General features: G+C 42.1%; 1 protein-coding gene across 6 annotated transcripts in view; it reads left to right on the top strand.

Annotated features, from left to right (window-relative positions):
- Positions 1-16,526, top strand: part of tmcc1.L (transmembrane and coiled-coil domain family 1 L homeolog) — a 119,024-nt gene that overhangs the window by 81,770 nt on the left and 20,728 nt on the right. Inside the window, exon 1 of one of the 6 annotated variants that reach the window (XM_018256610.2) lies at positions 4,178-4,429. In XM_018256610.2, the coding sequence (XP_018112099.2) occupies positions 4,298-4,429 (132 nt within the window). In that variant the 5' untranslated portion in view covers positions 4,178-4,297. 6 annotated transcript variants of the gene reach the window in all.

The following is a 16,526-nucleotide window of genomic DNA, read 5'->3' as shown; positions in this document are numbered from 1 at the left end:
CCCCAAACATATATCTGGAGTCGCTCGCCGCAGGCAACTCTGTCCTAGATCAACAGTTAAATGCTTGCAGCGCAATATTATTTATATGGTGCAGCCTAAAAATAAAAACATGTGAACATTTTCTCAAAAAACATAAACAAAGCTCCGAAATTCTACATACCGGAGCTTAATGAAGAACAAGATGCCACTTGGAGAGTTCCATAAATCCGCCGGCACTGGTTTTAACAGTGCCCGCATGCAAGTGCCTGTTGAATGTTGCTGAGAGTTGTCATTTAAAGGAGAACTAAACCCTAACAATGAATAGTGTATATAATGAGCTTAGAACTCCAGCCTAAAGGTTCAGCATCTTTATCCATCCATATCTTAAAGACTCATGAGCTTCCCATCTTGCATTTTGTTAGGAGTGTCCGTGACACTGCACATGCTCAGTGGGCTCTGAGCAGCTGTTGAGAAGCTAAACTTAGGGTTTGTCACAAATCATCAAGCAGAAAATTAATTTTGTCTGTTTTATAATCTTATGCTACAGGGCAAATTTTTTAATTCTGATGCAAATTGCTGTGGTGTCAGAGCTGCCATGTATGTAATTAGAATCTGGATTAATTACTAATCAGCCTTATATTATGGTATTTATATTGTATATACTCTGTATATTGTGAGTTGGCTTCTAAGATCAGGTAAGTGACATCAGCACAGGGCATGTGCTGGGAATTGTCCGAAAAGGAGATGGGGAGCTACTGGGGCATCGCCAGAGGCACAGATATTCCCAGCTAAAAAGCTGTGGTTGCCTTGGACTTGTATTGAACCCCTACTTCTCTGTTAGGCTTTAGTTCTCCTTTAATGGTCCCATCCTTCGTATAGAGAGTTAGAAGGGACCCATCACATTAGAATTGCTCTTATTGTGTGTTAATACCCCATCAACATTACATACAGTTTTCCTGGCAATATCGCCTGAAATGGTCTTTTTTAGTTGATGGACAAATTGTACATTTAAACAATTGTTTCGAGATAATCGTGGTCTCACGATAAAAAAAAAAAAAGATCTTTTCAAAATCTTTACATCTATGGCCAGCTTTAGGAGTCACCTGAAAGTGCATGCAAGTGTCACTTGGAAAGGGGAGGGAGCCACATTTCCAGGCAACAAGCACTTGTAGTCTTCTGATCTGTTATCTATTTTTCCTTCACAATGCTGTAAATGTGTACTCTTTGTGCCAAAATGTGTCTCACACACTTGCCCAGAGCCTGCCTTTCCTGTTTCCTAACGCCGGCACTTTTCTGTCCGTCCCAGCTGACTCTTCAGGATTAACTGCCCTCTTTTGGCATTTGTAGTTTGCAGGCATATTATTTCCTATGGCTCTGAAAGTCGGAATTCTGATGCGGTGTTACCTGTTGAGCAAGATTCCTTCACTTTACCTTCGGCTGGGGGCCCCTTCCTGTCCTGTCTGTCAGCAGTAACATCCCTTAAGCGATGAGTGCTTTATATGTTGGTCGTGTAAATGTAGTTGAAGTGTGCTTCAAAAGCGGATTAGTCTCCTTGCAGCCCCGGGTGCAAGCCATACCCCCTCCCAGGGCAAAATATACATATATCAAATAAAGCAGCAGCACTCCGGTATTGTTAAAAAAGTGAAAAACCTTACTCAAATGCCATAGGCTACGCAGGCCCTTTGTCAAGCCCTTGACAAACTTTGCCTATGGCATTTGAGTAAAGTTTTTCACTTTTTCAACAATACCGGAGTGCTGCTGCTTTATTTGTTATGTGTTGGTCGTGATACATGAATACTGGATAGTAAGCACCAGGGATGTCAATGGTCAGACGAAGAAAGAAATAATCGTTATAATCTGATAGGCCTTTTTGCCCACTGTTGCCCTCATGTGGAGGTCAATAGCAGTAAGGAGCAACTTTTCGAGGGGGTGATTTCCATTCAGCAAAGGGCAAAAAATATGCATTACAGTATTTTCTCACACTTTGGATGTTGAAATCCGTGTTGCTGACCAATACTGCTTCCCTGATATACTGTGGGCAGGATTCAGCCCACAAGAAGCATAACTGTAGTACAGGTATGGGGCCTGTTATTCAGAATGCTCAGGACCTGGAGTCTCCCGAATAACGGATCTTTCTGTAAGTTGGATCTTCATACCTTAAGTCTACTAGAAAATCATTTAAATGTTAAATAAACCCAGTAGGATTAATTATATCTTAGTTGGCATCAAGTACAAGGAACTGTTTTATTATTACAGATAAAAGGAAATCATTTTTAAAAATGTTGGATTGTTTGGATAAAACAGAGTCTGTGGGAGACAGCGTTCCCCTTATTTCTGAGCTTTCGGGATAGTGGGTTTCCGGATAATGGATCCCATACCGGTACTGCAGTCTTAGACTCTTCTTGTGAAATGAAACTTAAGTCTCCTTGGGTGACTATAGCTATTGAATGATGAGTGTAGTTGCTTAAAGAGGACCTGTCATCCTAAGAAATAATTTCAAATTCTTTTCTATCATGTTAGTTGAGCAAAATAAACTTTACTTACACTTTATTTATTATTTAAATTGTGTTTGCGTCATTTTGTGGACACTGTTATTAAGGGAAATTGTATATCACCCCAAAATCTTGTGTTTGCACCAGAATGGGGGAACCTAATGTCCATGTGCAGTGCCCTACACAATTATAGAGCCTGAGGAGGGAAGGGGGAATGTGGGGAGAGCAGTGACATGTAGGAAGTGCTGAATGGAAAGTGAAAGTAATTGTCTGCCCCTCCTCTATTCCATTTGCATAGAGGCGGGGCAGGTAATATTTGATTGACAGTTTAGATATTTAAACGCCTTTATAACAGGTATGGATGTTTTGATGAAAACATTTTTTGGCGTTTCATATTTAATTTGCAAAGGACTTTCATTATGCAGCTTTTTATGTGTAGGTGACAGGTCCACTTTAAAGCACGTCCAGTTTTTCTCTCTGATCCCTTGGATGTTGCTCCCCATGGCCCTAAGCAGGTGCTTATATTTGAATTCCATGAAAAGTTTTCATACCTCCTAGGGATGCACCGAATCCAGGATTCGGTTCGGGATTTGGCCAGGATTCGGCCTTTTTCAGCAGGATTCGGATTCGGCTGAATCCTTCTGCCTGGCCGAACCGAATCCGAATCCTAATTTGCGTGACTTTTTGTCAGAAAACAAGGAAGTAAAAAATGTTTTCCCCTTCCCACCCCTAATTTGCATATGCAAATTCGGGTTCGGTATTCGGCTGAATCCTTCGTGAAGGATTCGGGGGTTCGGCCGAATCCAAAAAAGTGGATTCGGTGCATCCCTAATACCTCCCAACTGTCCTGTTTTTCATGGGACAGTCATGATTTTGACAGTTCAACCTGCAGTCCCAGATTGTTACTGAAATGTCCTGACTGTATCCTTTTCTGGCTGTTCAGTGCAGGAGATCAAAGAGAAAAAGTGTCTAAAACTCAATTGTCTTTTGGCAGAGAGACCAGGATATGTGGCAGCTGCAATTAGCAAAACTATAACACATAAAAACCAAAAAGTGTGTCCAAACTTTTAATAACCTGCCAATTTTTGTAAAATGATTTTTTTCCTCTTTTCCTATTTCTTAAATGTTATGAGTTTTGGTTGCATAAAAACCAGATGTACTGCCCAGCAGAACCTCCTATAGGCTGTCAATCCACATAGGGGCTACCGAATAGCCAATCATAGCCCTTATTTGGCATCCCCAGGAACATTTTCACGTTTACATTTTCACGTTTACGTTGCTCCATCTCTATTTACATCTGAATGTGGCTTATGGGTAAAAAAGGTTGGGGATCCCTGCCATAGAGACTATAACATTCAGCCAGTGCAGTGGGGCAGAATCATTGTGAGACCAAACATTTAGCCATTGTATATATGGCAGATAATCAATGTCCACCCACATTGACCCACCCTACCATGTGCCTATTCCCCCAAACAAACCAGCTCTGGCCTCTGATGCAGTTGTCATGTAAGTGTCAGAGTTGCCGAAAGGGTTAATGATGAGGCAATATGCCTTTTCCCCATTATTCCGAACCTTCTAGGAGTAGTTTAGATAAAGCTGGGCCGTGGGAGGGAAGCAAGGACTGTTTTTCATGACACCATGTGGTGCTTTGGTACAGCATGTGTTTATTTCCCTGTGTGTAATCTGTAGCAGAAAGACTCCGAGATCTCGTACATTGAGCCGGCAGAAGAAGCACAGATTTAGTGGCTTATGAGCAGTGCTGGGGGGCAGCTGTCTGTGTGACACACAGGTATTTATAGCGGGGCCTTTTATCTCCATGTGATCACATGATCCCGCACTGGGACATTGTCGGAGCCTGTTCCAGAACTGACGGAGCACCATTGCCCAGCAGAATGGTCATTTTGGGACGGGTCGCTTCATACCCAGGATTTATGGAGGCTTCTTCATCCACAGAAACCGTATGTTGCATTAGTGTATTCATGTGGGGGTGGGGGGAATCTGTGCTTCATTGCCTTCTCATAATACCATAATATATAGTGTGTGTGTGTGTGTGTGTCTATATAGAGAGAGAGAGAGAACAGCGTGTATGAGCCGCACACCCTAAAAATAATCGAGATCTGGGTGCTCAGGCATTAGAGGTAGATACAATGTGTAAAGTGATGACACTCACAGGATTTGAGCAATAACAGTCGAAAAGTGTCAAAAAAGGGAAAAGGTTAAAAAAAGGTTTATTCATCCATATATATATGACAGAGAGGAGCACTATCCTTTTATTCATACAGTTACCTAACCTAGCCTCCCCCATTGTTTTTAGATTACAACTCCCAGTAGGCTTTGAATCTTGTGTTTAGGTTGAAGGGAGGCAGGAGTAGCATTTTCTGTTAGGGCTCTTACAGTTTTTAGCTGCGCTCCCCTGCGATCCGGTTTCAAGACTTTTATTCATACAGTTACCTAACCTTGCCTCCCCCATCATTTTTAGATTACAATTCCCAGTAGGCTTTGAATCTTGTGTTTAGGTTGAAGGGAGGCAGGAGTAGCATTTACTGTTGGGGCTCTTACAGGTTTTTAACTGCGCTCCCCTGCGTTCCGGTTTCATGCTTTCAGCCGCAGGGGAGCGCAGGAGTAGACGCACAGAATTATTTTCAATGGGGCTGTACTCACACAGACGCATGTAAGCGCCGAACGCAGGTTGGGACGCAGCATGTTGCATTTTCCCTGCGGTCGGCGCTTACATGCGTCTGTGTGAGTACAGCCCCATTGAAAAGAATACAGTGCGTCTACTCCTGTGCTCCCCTGCGCTGAACGCATGAAACCAGAATGCAGGGGAGCGTAGTTAAAAACGCTCTTCTGTAATAACCCTTAGGATGCGGTAATGTCGGAGCTCACCCCATCGTAATAGCGTCTCCCCGCCGCTTTGATATTAATATTAGCAACTCCGGCGGATACGTTGGTCAACGCTCAAAGCGGGTTATAGTTTTATGAAAGAAAGGCTTTATCTTTTAAACATGAAACAATATACAATTTCTTCGGAACACCACTTACTTTATTCAGGTGCGTTCAACTCCAGTCATCATATTTGATATGATTCGATACACAATACCTTTGGCAATGCCTATAAATCATTTATCCAGCAGAAAGTGGCACAAGCAGCTGAGGAAGGGGTTGATCGCCGAAAGCTTGTGCCACATTCTGCTGAATAAATAAATGATTTAAAGGAATTGCTGAAGGTATTGGTGTGCTTCCTCCCTATGGGAAATCGAATAAGTATGAAATAAGCCACTGGCATCCCTCCAGTTAAACTACAACTCCCAGCACCCACAACATAAAAATATATATTACGAGCTTGCTTTACAGCTTTGTAAGTTCTTTAGAACTTGGAGTTTGTAGTTCTGCAACAGATAGAGGTCAGATACATATTAGAGGCAAGAGTTAAAGGATTCCGGCACCCCACCCTCCTCTCCTAGCGGTGGTTCATTTAGGAGAAACAGGCACTGCAAGTTTTTGCTAATGATTAACAAGACTGAGTTTAGGGAAGCACATGGCTATTTTGGGAGAGGACAGCTGCTTCCCGCAATGTTACAGGAAGGAGAATAAGAGCGTTGTCCTCCAATGTGCTCTCTCTGTATTGCCCCTGTCATTTGCCATAATATTGCAGCTCTCAGCCTGAGGCTGTCCGGGGATTCTGGGAGTTGTAGTGCAACCATGTCTGGTGGGGCTGCTGTTCTAATCCTGTAATATGGAATCAGCTCAATTCTTTGTAATTTGCTTTTAGTTGACAAATTGTAGCGTGTAATCTTCTCCAGCTTAAAGCTCATGTGGGGGGGGGGTGCTACTCCTTCTCAACATGGCGACCAGCTGTCAGGGCAAAAGATTAGGGCATGTCCTTGCTACTACTAGTCACTCTAGCATCCTAAATCATACAGAGTGGTGCTGTCCCTCCTGCCCCTCCTCTATAGCATGGCAGGACTCCATATCTATGTCTCGTCCCCTGCACAACATATGTGCCACCCACTGTCAGCATGGCACACCAACTGCCACTTAACATCAGGTCACTAGTACAAAGGACTGTGTTAAAGGGAAAGTTCTATTTTATCTGAATATTATCTCACATTATCGACACAATAAGCCTTGAACAGAGTTTAATTGCTCTCCCTTCAATGATTTTACAGCATATCAGAAAGTCTGAATCAGTTTCATCCAAAGCAGACTCTGATCGGAACTTTGCGTTTAACTGGGCCCTCTACCTGGCAGATATCAGGCTGGATTGGTTTTAAAGGGGGTGGTTCACCTTTAGGTTAACTTTTAGTATGTTATAGAATGGCTGATTCTAAGCAACTTTTGAATTGGTCTTTATTGTTTCTACGGTACCAGAGGTGTAGCTATACAGGTGGTGGGTCATAACTGGGTGTATAAAGGAGTAAATGAGTGGGTTTAGGTGTTAACAATGAGGAAGGATACATTTAAAGGAGTGGTTCACCTTTAAAGGACCAGTAACCAACATTTTTTTAAAAAAAATTCATTAGTGTACATTGAAAAAAAAAACAAAAAAACACTAAGACAAATTAAACATTAAAATCGCAAAGTCTTTATTAAGAAATAACTTACCAAAACTCCGCTTGTGCTCCTCTTCAGAAAGCGATGGGGCGATCCATCGTGCGGCATTTGATTTCTCCTCCGTTGTAGGATATAGAAAGGGAGGAGAAATCGAGCGTCACACGATGGATCGTCACCTTTTCTGAAGAGGAGCAGAAGCAGAGTATCCGTAAGTTATTTCTTAATAAAAGCTTTGCAATTTTAAAGTTTCATTTGTCTTGGTGTTTTTTTTTACTATGTATACTAACAATTTCTTTTGAATTTTTTTTATGTTACTGGTCCTTTAAGTTAACTTTTAGTATGTCATAGAATGGCCAATTCTAAGCACCTTTACAATTGGTCTTCATTATTTATTGTTTAGTTCTTTTTTTTAATTGTTCATCTTTTTCTTCTGGCTCTTTCATCTAAAAAACGAATCCTCTGTAAAGCTACAAATGTATTGGTACTTTTTATCACTCATCTTTCTATTACATCCTCTCCTATTCATAAATCAGTTTCTTATTTAAATCAGTGCATGGTTGCTAGGGTAATTTGGACCCTAGCAACCAAATTACTAAAATTGTGAACTGGAGAGCTGCTAAATAACTCAAAAATGGAAAATTGTCTCAGAATATCACTCTTTTTATAATACTAAGGCTAGGGCCAGACAGGGCAGAAATCAGCCTGCTAAAATCCGCAGGTAATCTGGACCCTAGCAACCAGATGAGCTACTAAGAGAAAAACGAAATAACTCAAAAACCACAAAAAATTAAAACCAATTGCAAATTGTCCTAGAATATCACTCTCTACCTACATCATACTTAAAAGTTAATTTAAATGCGAACAACCCTTTTAAAGGGGATATTAACTCAAAAATAAATTTTTGCATCATGAACGTAAATGTAACTCTAAGCAACACTGCTGGCTCTGACTCTTGAAACACAGTATAAGAAGTCAGCTATTGACAGCCAGATTCCCATTGATTACAGTGCATCACATGTTTGTACATTTAGCTTAAGAAAGCTGAAGTGATGCCTATGCTCCGGTTGTGCCGCATCTCAGCTCTGCTTCTGGCCCCTTGCCTTGTACCCTTTGGCACACTGGGCATGCTGCATGCATATATAGTGTGTGTGTTTTTGTACTGTGGTTTCCTGCCACAAACCTCTTTCCCATCAGCTGATGCCTGAACTTGTTTAGACACTTAGTCTAATCAGTGGGTAACAGGAAGGACAGAGGCTGCTCTTATTGAAAAATAATAAAGGTTTTTCTGCAATAAAACTCATGTTCCGTATTGGGGAATTTTTTCTTCTATAGCTATAATCATTTTCAGTTCATTTTGGATGAACCCACACCCCAGTTCTGCTTTTCAGCATTGGTGTTCTCACCGTAGCTCTGGCCTGCCATCTTCTGGCAGTGTTTAGTAATTGCAGAGATGGATTACTATCTAGGTTCTGCAGATAAGTCCGTGCTTGGGGAGGTGCTTGGAAGGCTTTTACCTGACTTGCCATTTTTCTCTTTCCAGTCATAAACAGATAGAACTTTCCTATTGAGGTTAGAGCTGAGACGAGCAGTATAGCACCAAGTACTCCTGTGTATTGAGGCAGATATGCAAAGAAGGAATGTATTTGTCACAGTGTAAGATATGTCCTGCTTTCAGTTTTACACGAACGTAGGGGAATTGGGATCATTTATGAAATGAGTATCAAGGGGGCCATCAGACTGATTTGTTTTCTTGACCAAGGAGGTATGCAAGCTGCAGGAGTGGGAGCAGTGATCCCCAAACAGTGGCTCACACGCAACATTTTGCTCACCAATCCCTTGGATGTTGCTCCCGGTGGCCTCAAAGCAGGTGCTTATTTTTTAACTCCTGGCTTGGAGGCAAGTTTTAGTTGTATAAAAACAAGATGTACTACCAAACAGAGTCTCCTGTAGGCTGCCAGTCCACAAAGAGGCTACCATGTTGCTCTCCATCTTTTTTACATTTGATTATGGCTCATGGGGGAAAAAAGTTTGGGGGACCCCTGGAATCCCATCAATCCATTGCTCATGGGGTGTTTTCTCCTCCGAACATATTTTAGATGGTGCTCACAGTCACCCTGTCGCATGGAGGTGTCTCATATGATCTGACAGTTGGTCAGCTGAACTGTGGCCTCATTGGTCTTCTTATAAATGGCAATTACATGATGTGTCTCAACTGGAGTATATATTAGGTTAAGGTTAGTCATGCTTTGTTACATATAGACAGGAACATATTTGGGTTGCCAGCTCACCTATTTAAATATAACACATTAAATCCACATCCTGAGTGGATAATTGGCAGTTAGTTTATGTTGCAGTCTCCGCTGGTTTCAAGTCAGCTCAACAGCATACATCTATAAAGTGGCAAGTGTAGAGCACAGGGATGCAGTAGGGTTCACCTTGAAATTTGCTTTCAGTATGATGCAGAGCATAATTTTCTAAGACAATTTGCAATTGGTTTTCATTATTTATTTGTGTTTTTTGAGTTAAGGTTTTAATTCAGCAGCCCTTCAGTTTTTTTTTTTTTTTTGTTTTCAACAATGTGGTTGCTTGGGTCCAAATTACCCTTAGCAACGGTGCATCGATTTAAATAAGAGTCTGGAATAGGAGAAGGTCTGAATATAAAGTTGAGTAAAAAAAAAAAATTAGCAATAACAATACACTTGTTGTCTTACAGATAATTTGTTTTTTTAGATGGCGTCAGTGGACCCCATTTGAAAGCTGGAAAGAGAGAAGGAAAGGGCACATAATTTCAAAAACTATAAACAAGACCAAATGAAGGCCAATTAAAAAGTTGCTTAGAATTAACTAGTCTATAACATACTAAAAGTAAACCACCCCTTTAAGGGTGGTGGCACGCGAGGCTACTGGTGGAGATTAGTCGCCCAGTCACACATCACCTCTTCTTCGGGCAACTAATCTCCCTAAAGGCCTTCCTGACAGCTAGAATGTAAATTGCCGGCGGGATGGCACTCGGAACGATTCGTTTTCCAAAATCGGCCGAAGTTGCCTCACAAGGAAACTTCGGGCGACTTTGGAAAGCTGCAGCAGTCCTAGTGCCGTCCCGTTGGTGATCTACATTCTAGCCGGCGCAAAGGCATTTAGGGGATATTAGTTGCCTGAAGAAGAGGCGATTTGTCGCTGGGCAACTAATCTCCCCCAGTAGCCTTGCGTGCCACCACCCTAAGCAGCGAGTTATCATCATTAGAGAGAAGCAGGGTTTGATAGCACAAGCAAATAGACTTTTATGCAGTTTTATACAAGCACGAAATCTATTTGGCTGCTTAGTAAAGGTAAGTGCTAGTGTGATGCAATGTGCCCCCCTTATCAGTATTAGTAATGAGACACCGAGTTGGACAGCAGCAAGGGCTGACTCACACTGTAATGTAATGAGCTTGCAGCAGAAAGCTAAAAATGGACTGGGAGCATTCAAGGACCCTATTGTTCTTCTGTGACAGCCATAACTGGTCGGAATTCTCCCCTCCTGAGGTATTTTGTGCACTCAGTCACCTGCAGGCTCACACCCCCACCCCTTTCTCTTGAGTGATACGGCTAATACACACACAGGTGCTAAATAACTGCAATGTGAGATCCACGCTGGCTTACCTGCATGATTAACCCCTGGGGATTTGGGCTAAGCAGCTCCTCATTTATGTGCATACTCCTTAAATCCCCTTTGTATTGGTTGTTAGAGCAGGTGTCGGCAATATGCAGCCCTATTGTTTATCTTTCAGCACCCAGCATGCCCTGACTGAACATCAGCTGGGGGGGCATAGTTTACACATTCCTGTACTATTTTATATACAGTACAACCCCTCTTTTACGTTTTTCAGGGGGACCAGAAAAAAATGGTGTAAAATCCAGGAAAATGTAAAATCAGGGAAATTTATTATGCATAATATATAGACGGGACCACAGAACAACAATGTAAAATGAGGGAGAACTTAAAATCAGCCGATGTAAAATTGAGGTTCCACTGTGTATGCTGCCTTCTGCAGTCTGTGGGGATGTAAATAGACTTCCCATTGGAGCATTTTGCCCAAATATGTCATGGACCTGTATGAAGTTGTATTAACTGGAATAAAGGTGCCCCACCTTCCGCACATAACGATCACATTCATTATAAATATTTGACGCTTTATTGTGTCCACAGAGTTGCCAGGTGAGCAGTTAGTGATCTAGGCTTCCAGGCTCCTTTATGGCCTTCACATCTCCATTAACAAACTGGGACACAAGAATCAGTACGATACAAGAAACTGTACAATTGGAAGATTAATCACAAAATCACCCTAAGGGCAGAGGCAACAAATCGCCTCTTCTTCGGACGACTAATCTCCCCGAACTGCCTTCCCGCCGGCTACAATCGAAACCTCCGGCGGCATGGCACTCGGAATTCTTTGTTTTCCGAAGTCGCCCGAAGTTTCCTGAGTCTGCTTCCATCATTGGATTGGATTGTTTTGGTTCTAAATTCACCCAAAGTGTAAGTCACCCCTCCCCATTTACTGCCCCATGATCTAATGCCGGGGTTTTCATGGTTTTGTTACCAAGACATAGTAACATTGTAAGTTAATTTGAAAAAAGGACACATGTCCATCAAGTACAAGCTTTTAAGTCTATATATAACCTGCCTAACTGCTAGTTGATCCAGAGGAAGGCAACAAAAGCCCATCTGAAGCCTCTCCAATTTGCCTCAGAGGGGGAAAAAATTCTTCCGACTCCAAGAGGGCAATCGGACCAGTCCCTGGATCAACTTGTACTGTGAGCTATCTCCCATAACCCTGTATTCCCTCACTTGCTAAACACCATCCAAACCCTTCTTAAAGCTATCTAATGTATCAGCCTGTACCACTGATTCAGGGAGAGAATTCCACATCTTCTCAGCTCTCACTGTTTAAAATCCCTTCCGAATATTTAGACGGAACCTTTTTTCTTCTAATCGGAATGGGTGACCTTGTGTCAGCTGGAAAGACCTACTGGTAAATAAAGCATTACAGAGATTATTATATGATCCCCTTATATTTTAATACATAGTTATCATATCACCCCTTAAGCGCCTCTTCTCCAGCGTGAACATCCCCAATTTGGCCAGTCTTTCCTCATAGCTAAGATTTTCCATACCTTTTACCAGCTTAGTTGCCCTTCTCTTTACCCTCTCTAATTCAATAATGTCCTGTTTGAGCACTGGAGACCAAAACTGTACAGCATATTCTACACATTTAATACAACACATTTACAAATGAAATTTATAGGTGTCTATTGACTTGTATATTGTCCCAAAAAATATGTTAATACCAGAGAAATTTGAATGTACCTTAAAAAATACCAGTGGAAAACTAGAGGAGACTGATGCCCTATGATGAAGTACCACCAGTCTGTACCATATGTTAGGAGCATGAATCCTGCTTTGGCCTCTAGGGTTTTGGACCCAAAACGGAGGCACTGGGCATTGTGAGTACATTGTTTCACTACATGGTACAACTATAGCAATACCCACATCCTAAATGGCATCTCTACAGGCCAGCAGTAACCCAGTGGCCTCACTGATTTGCACAGCAGACAAACAGAACACATGATCCTGGAAACGCAAACAGATAAACACACACACCCAGATGTTATCCCTGTTTGCTTTGCTGAGCCCACTGTTTATACAATAGGAAGAAATCCCCTCGCTCATTAGCAAACAATCACTAGGACGGCTTATGCGACACAGCTTGTGACTCGGTAGTTTTGTTGTCGCTCTGTCCCACTTCAAGGCTGTGTGTGACTAAGTAGTGTGTGTGTGTCTGATCCCATAAACTCTGCATTTAATGACAATGCACAGCAGGAAATGAGATCAGGTGCAATGGAAGCAGCTACACATACATTATTGCATTGATTCCACATCCTCATTGGGGGAATATTCACAGGCCCAATTCTCTAGAGGGAATCAGTTTCCTTATTGAGGAAGAAGGCTTCAGAGCTTTGGCACTTTGTATGGACTGACCTAGTATATAGGCCAGTGGTGCTGGTGGCTGCCAGTCTATAGGCTTGACTCCAACCTGGATCTCGTGCGAATATATCCCCAGCCCAGATCAGTCTTTGGTAAGTTGCCTTACTTTGTTCTGTGTTGTGTTATAATATGCAGCAGATATTTATGTGCCATGCGTCTGATCTCTGCTGCACTCCATAGTACTGGAAATATGCATTTGTTTCATGTTGCAGAAGGATATATAGTGGTGTGAAAAACTATTTGCCCCCTTCCTGATTTCTTATTCTTTTGCATGTTTGTCACACAAAATGTTTCTGATCATCAAACACATTTAACTATTAGTCAAAGATAACACAAAACAAACACAAAGTAAACACAAAATGCAGTTTTTAAATGAGGGTTTTTATTATTTAGGGAGAAAAGAAATCCAAACCTGTGTGAAAAAGTAATTGCCCCCTGAACCTAATAACTGGTTGGGCCACCCTTAGCAGCAATAACTGCAATCAAGCGTTTGCGATAACTTGCAACGAGTCTTTTACAGCGCTCTGGAGGAATTTTGGCCCACTCATCTTTGCAGAATTGTTGTAATTCAGCTTTATTTGAGGGTTTTCTAGCATGAACCGCCTTTTTAAGGTCATGCCACAACATCTCAATAGGATTCAGGTCAGGACTTTGACTAGGCCACTCCAAAGTCTTCATTTTGTTTTTCTTCAGCCATTCAGAGGTGGATTTGCTGGTGTGTTTTGGGTCATTGTCCTGCTGCAGCACCCAAGATCGCTTCAGCTTGAGTTGACGAACAGATGGCCGGACATTCTCCTTCAGGATTTTTTGGTAGACAGTAGAATTCATGGTTCCATCTATCACAGCAAGTCTTCCAGGTCCTGAAGCAGCAAAACAACCCCAGACCATCACACTACCACCACCATATTTTACTGTTGGTATGATGTTCTTTTCTGAAATGCTGTGTTACTTTTACGCCAGAATGTAACGGGACGCGCACCTTCCAAAAAGTTCAACTTTTGTCTCGTCGGTCCACAAGGTATTTTCCCAAAAGTCTTGGCAATCATTGAGATGTTTTTTTGCAAAATTGAGACGAGCCTTAATGTTCTTTTTGCTTAAAAGTGGTTTGCGCCTTGGAAATCTGCCATGCAGGCCGTTTTTAACCCAGTCTCTTTCTTATGGTGGAGTCGTGAACACTTACCTTAATTGAGGCAAGTGAGGCCTGCAGTTCTTTGGATGTTGTCCTGGGGTCTTTTGTGGCCTCTCGGATGAGTTGTCTCTGCGCTCTTGGGGTAATTTTGGTCGGCCGGCCACTCCTGGGAAGGTTCACCACTGTTCCATGTTTTTGCCATTTGTGGATAATGGCTCTCACTGTGATTCACTGGAGTCCCAAAGCTTTAGAAATGGCTTTATAACCTTTGAAATTGAACTCAGGTGTGAGAAACCACAGTTAAGTTATTTTTTAACAAGGGGGGCAATCACTTTTTCACACAAGCCCATGTAGATTTGGAGTTTTTTTTCTCCCTTAATAACATAAACCTTCATTTAAAAACTGCATTTTGTGTTCAATTATGTTATCTTTGACTAATAGTTAACGGTTTTTGATGAGCAGAAACATTTAAGTGTGACAAACATGCAAAAGAATAAGAAATCAGGAAGGAGGCAAATAGTTTTTCACACCGCTGTAGTAGGGTGATTATGTAAGAAGGGTTCAAACACAGGCAGTGTCTGAATGGGCAGGGCTTTGGACATGATTGTATCTGCTCTTATGCACCCATATTTTTCTGTACCTCAAGGCCCATGTCACTTTTATGCATCCAGATTATTCTGTACCTCAAGGCCCATGTCACTTTTATGAACCCAGATTATTCTGTACCTCAAGGCCCATGTCACTTTTATGCACCCAGATTATTCTGTACCTCAAGGCCCATGTCACTTTTATGAACCCAGATTATTCTGTACCTCAAGGCCCATGTCACTTTTATGCATCCAGATTATTCTGTACCTCAAGGCCCATGTCACTTTTATGAACCCATATTATTCTGTACCTCAAGGCCCAAGTCACTTTTATGAACCCATATTATTCTGTACCTCAAGGCCCATGTCACTTTTATGCATCCAGATTATTCTGTACCTCAAGGCCCATGTCACTTTTATGAACCCATATTATTCTGTACCTCAAGGCCCATGTCACTTTTATGCATCCAGATTATTCTGTACCTCAAGGCCCATGTCACTTTTATGCATCCAGATTATTCTGAACCTCAAGGCCCATGTCACTTTTATGCACCTAGATTATTCTGTACCTCAAGGCCCAAATCATTTTCATGAACCCAGATTATTCTGTACCTCAAGGTCTGTACCTCAAGGCCCATGTCACTCGTATGCACCCATATTATTCTGTACCTCATGCACCCAGATTATTGTGTTCCTCAAGGCCAATGTTACTCTTATGCACCCAGATTATTCTGTACCTCAAGGCCCAACTCATTCTTTTGTGAATTTTTTCTTGGTTGGTGGGATCTGGGAGTTTCATTTTACAGCTATGATGTTGGAAACCTTGATGTACAAAAAGCAGCAGTGCAAGGGATGGTAGTGCCTCCAGGGGCAGGGTCATATTTCCACTGTGTCAGTCATAGGGGCAATTGTACATTGTATCTGTGGTGTAATGGCCCTGCATGAATGGGAGAGTGCTGCAGGCCCAGACGTATATATTCCGTACTTTGGCATTTGGTATCAGTGAGCAGATCAGGACGTTATTATGTTGTGTCACTATTTATTCACATTCTTGTGCAGAAAATTACTTTATAGCTGCTGGGAATCTGGCATATTGGTAACCATGGAAACATCCTTGTCAGTCTAACATGTTTATCTCTGTTGACTGCCTGAACCTGGGATAAAAAAAACTCATCCAGCTGCCATGACCTACAATAAGACCCGGACTCGCAATCTGTATATTCCGCTGCTATAAGATGCCATGGACTATGTCACTATTTTATTGGACCTGGGGGGCGGCTCTGTTGTGGCCTTTTTTGAATCACTGTCCAGACATGCCTACAACTCCCAGCCTCCTCTAGTGTGTGTATGGGGGTAGCGACACAAGATTCCCAGGTGTAATTTACAGCACAATATGTACATTTAATGGCCAATGTCAGGGGCGTAACTATAGAGGAAGCAGACCCTGCGGGGTGCCCAGGAAGAATAGGGGCCCCATGAGGCCCTAATTCATATATAATTTCAATAAATATTGGTAAAACAGATCAACATCTAGGCTTTTTTGGAGGGGCCTGAAAAATAATTTACTATGAGGCCCAGTATTATCTAGTTATTGCACTGGCCCACATGCTGGTAAAGCAACTGAAACCGACTGTTCCGTCTTTCTTTCACTATTAAGAAAGGAATCACCAGTGCTCTGTCTAACCCTGTCATTTAAAATCATGAATCCCCCCCAGCTCCAAGGTGCTTTATTCCGGAGCTGCTGGGCAGTAAAACCATGT

The sequence above is a fragment of the Xenopus laevis genome, chromosome 4L (genome assembly GCF_017654675.1).
Source record: "Xenopus laevis strain J_2021 chromosome 4L, Xenopus_laevis_v10.1, whole genome shotgun sequence".
Taxonomy (NCBI): domain Eukaryota; kingdom Metazoa; phylum Chordata; class Amphibia; order Anura; family Pipidae; genus Xenopus; species Xenopus laevis.
This window is presented reverse-complemented; position numbering and strand designations above follow the sequence as displayed.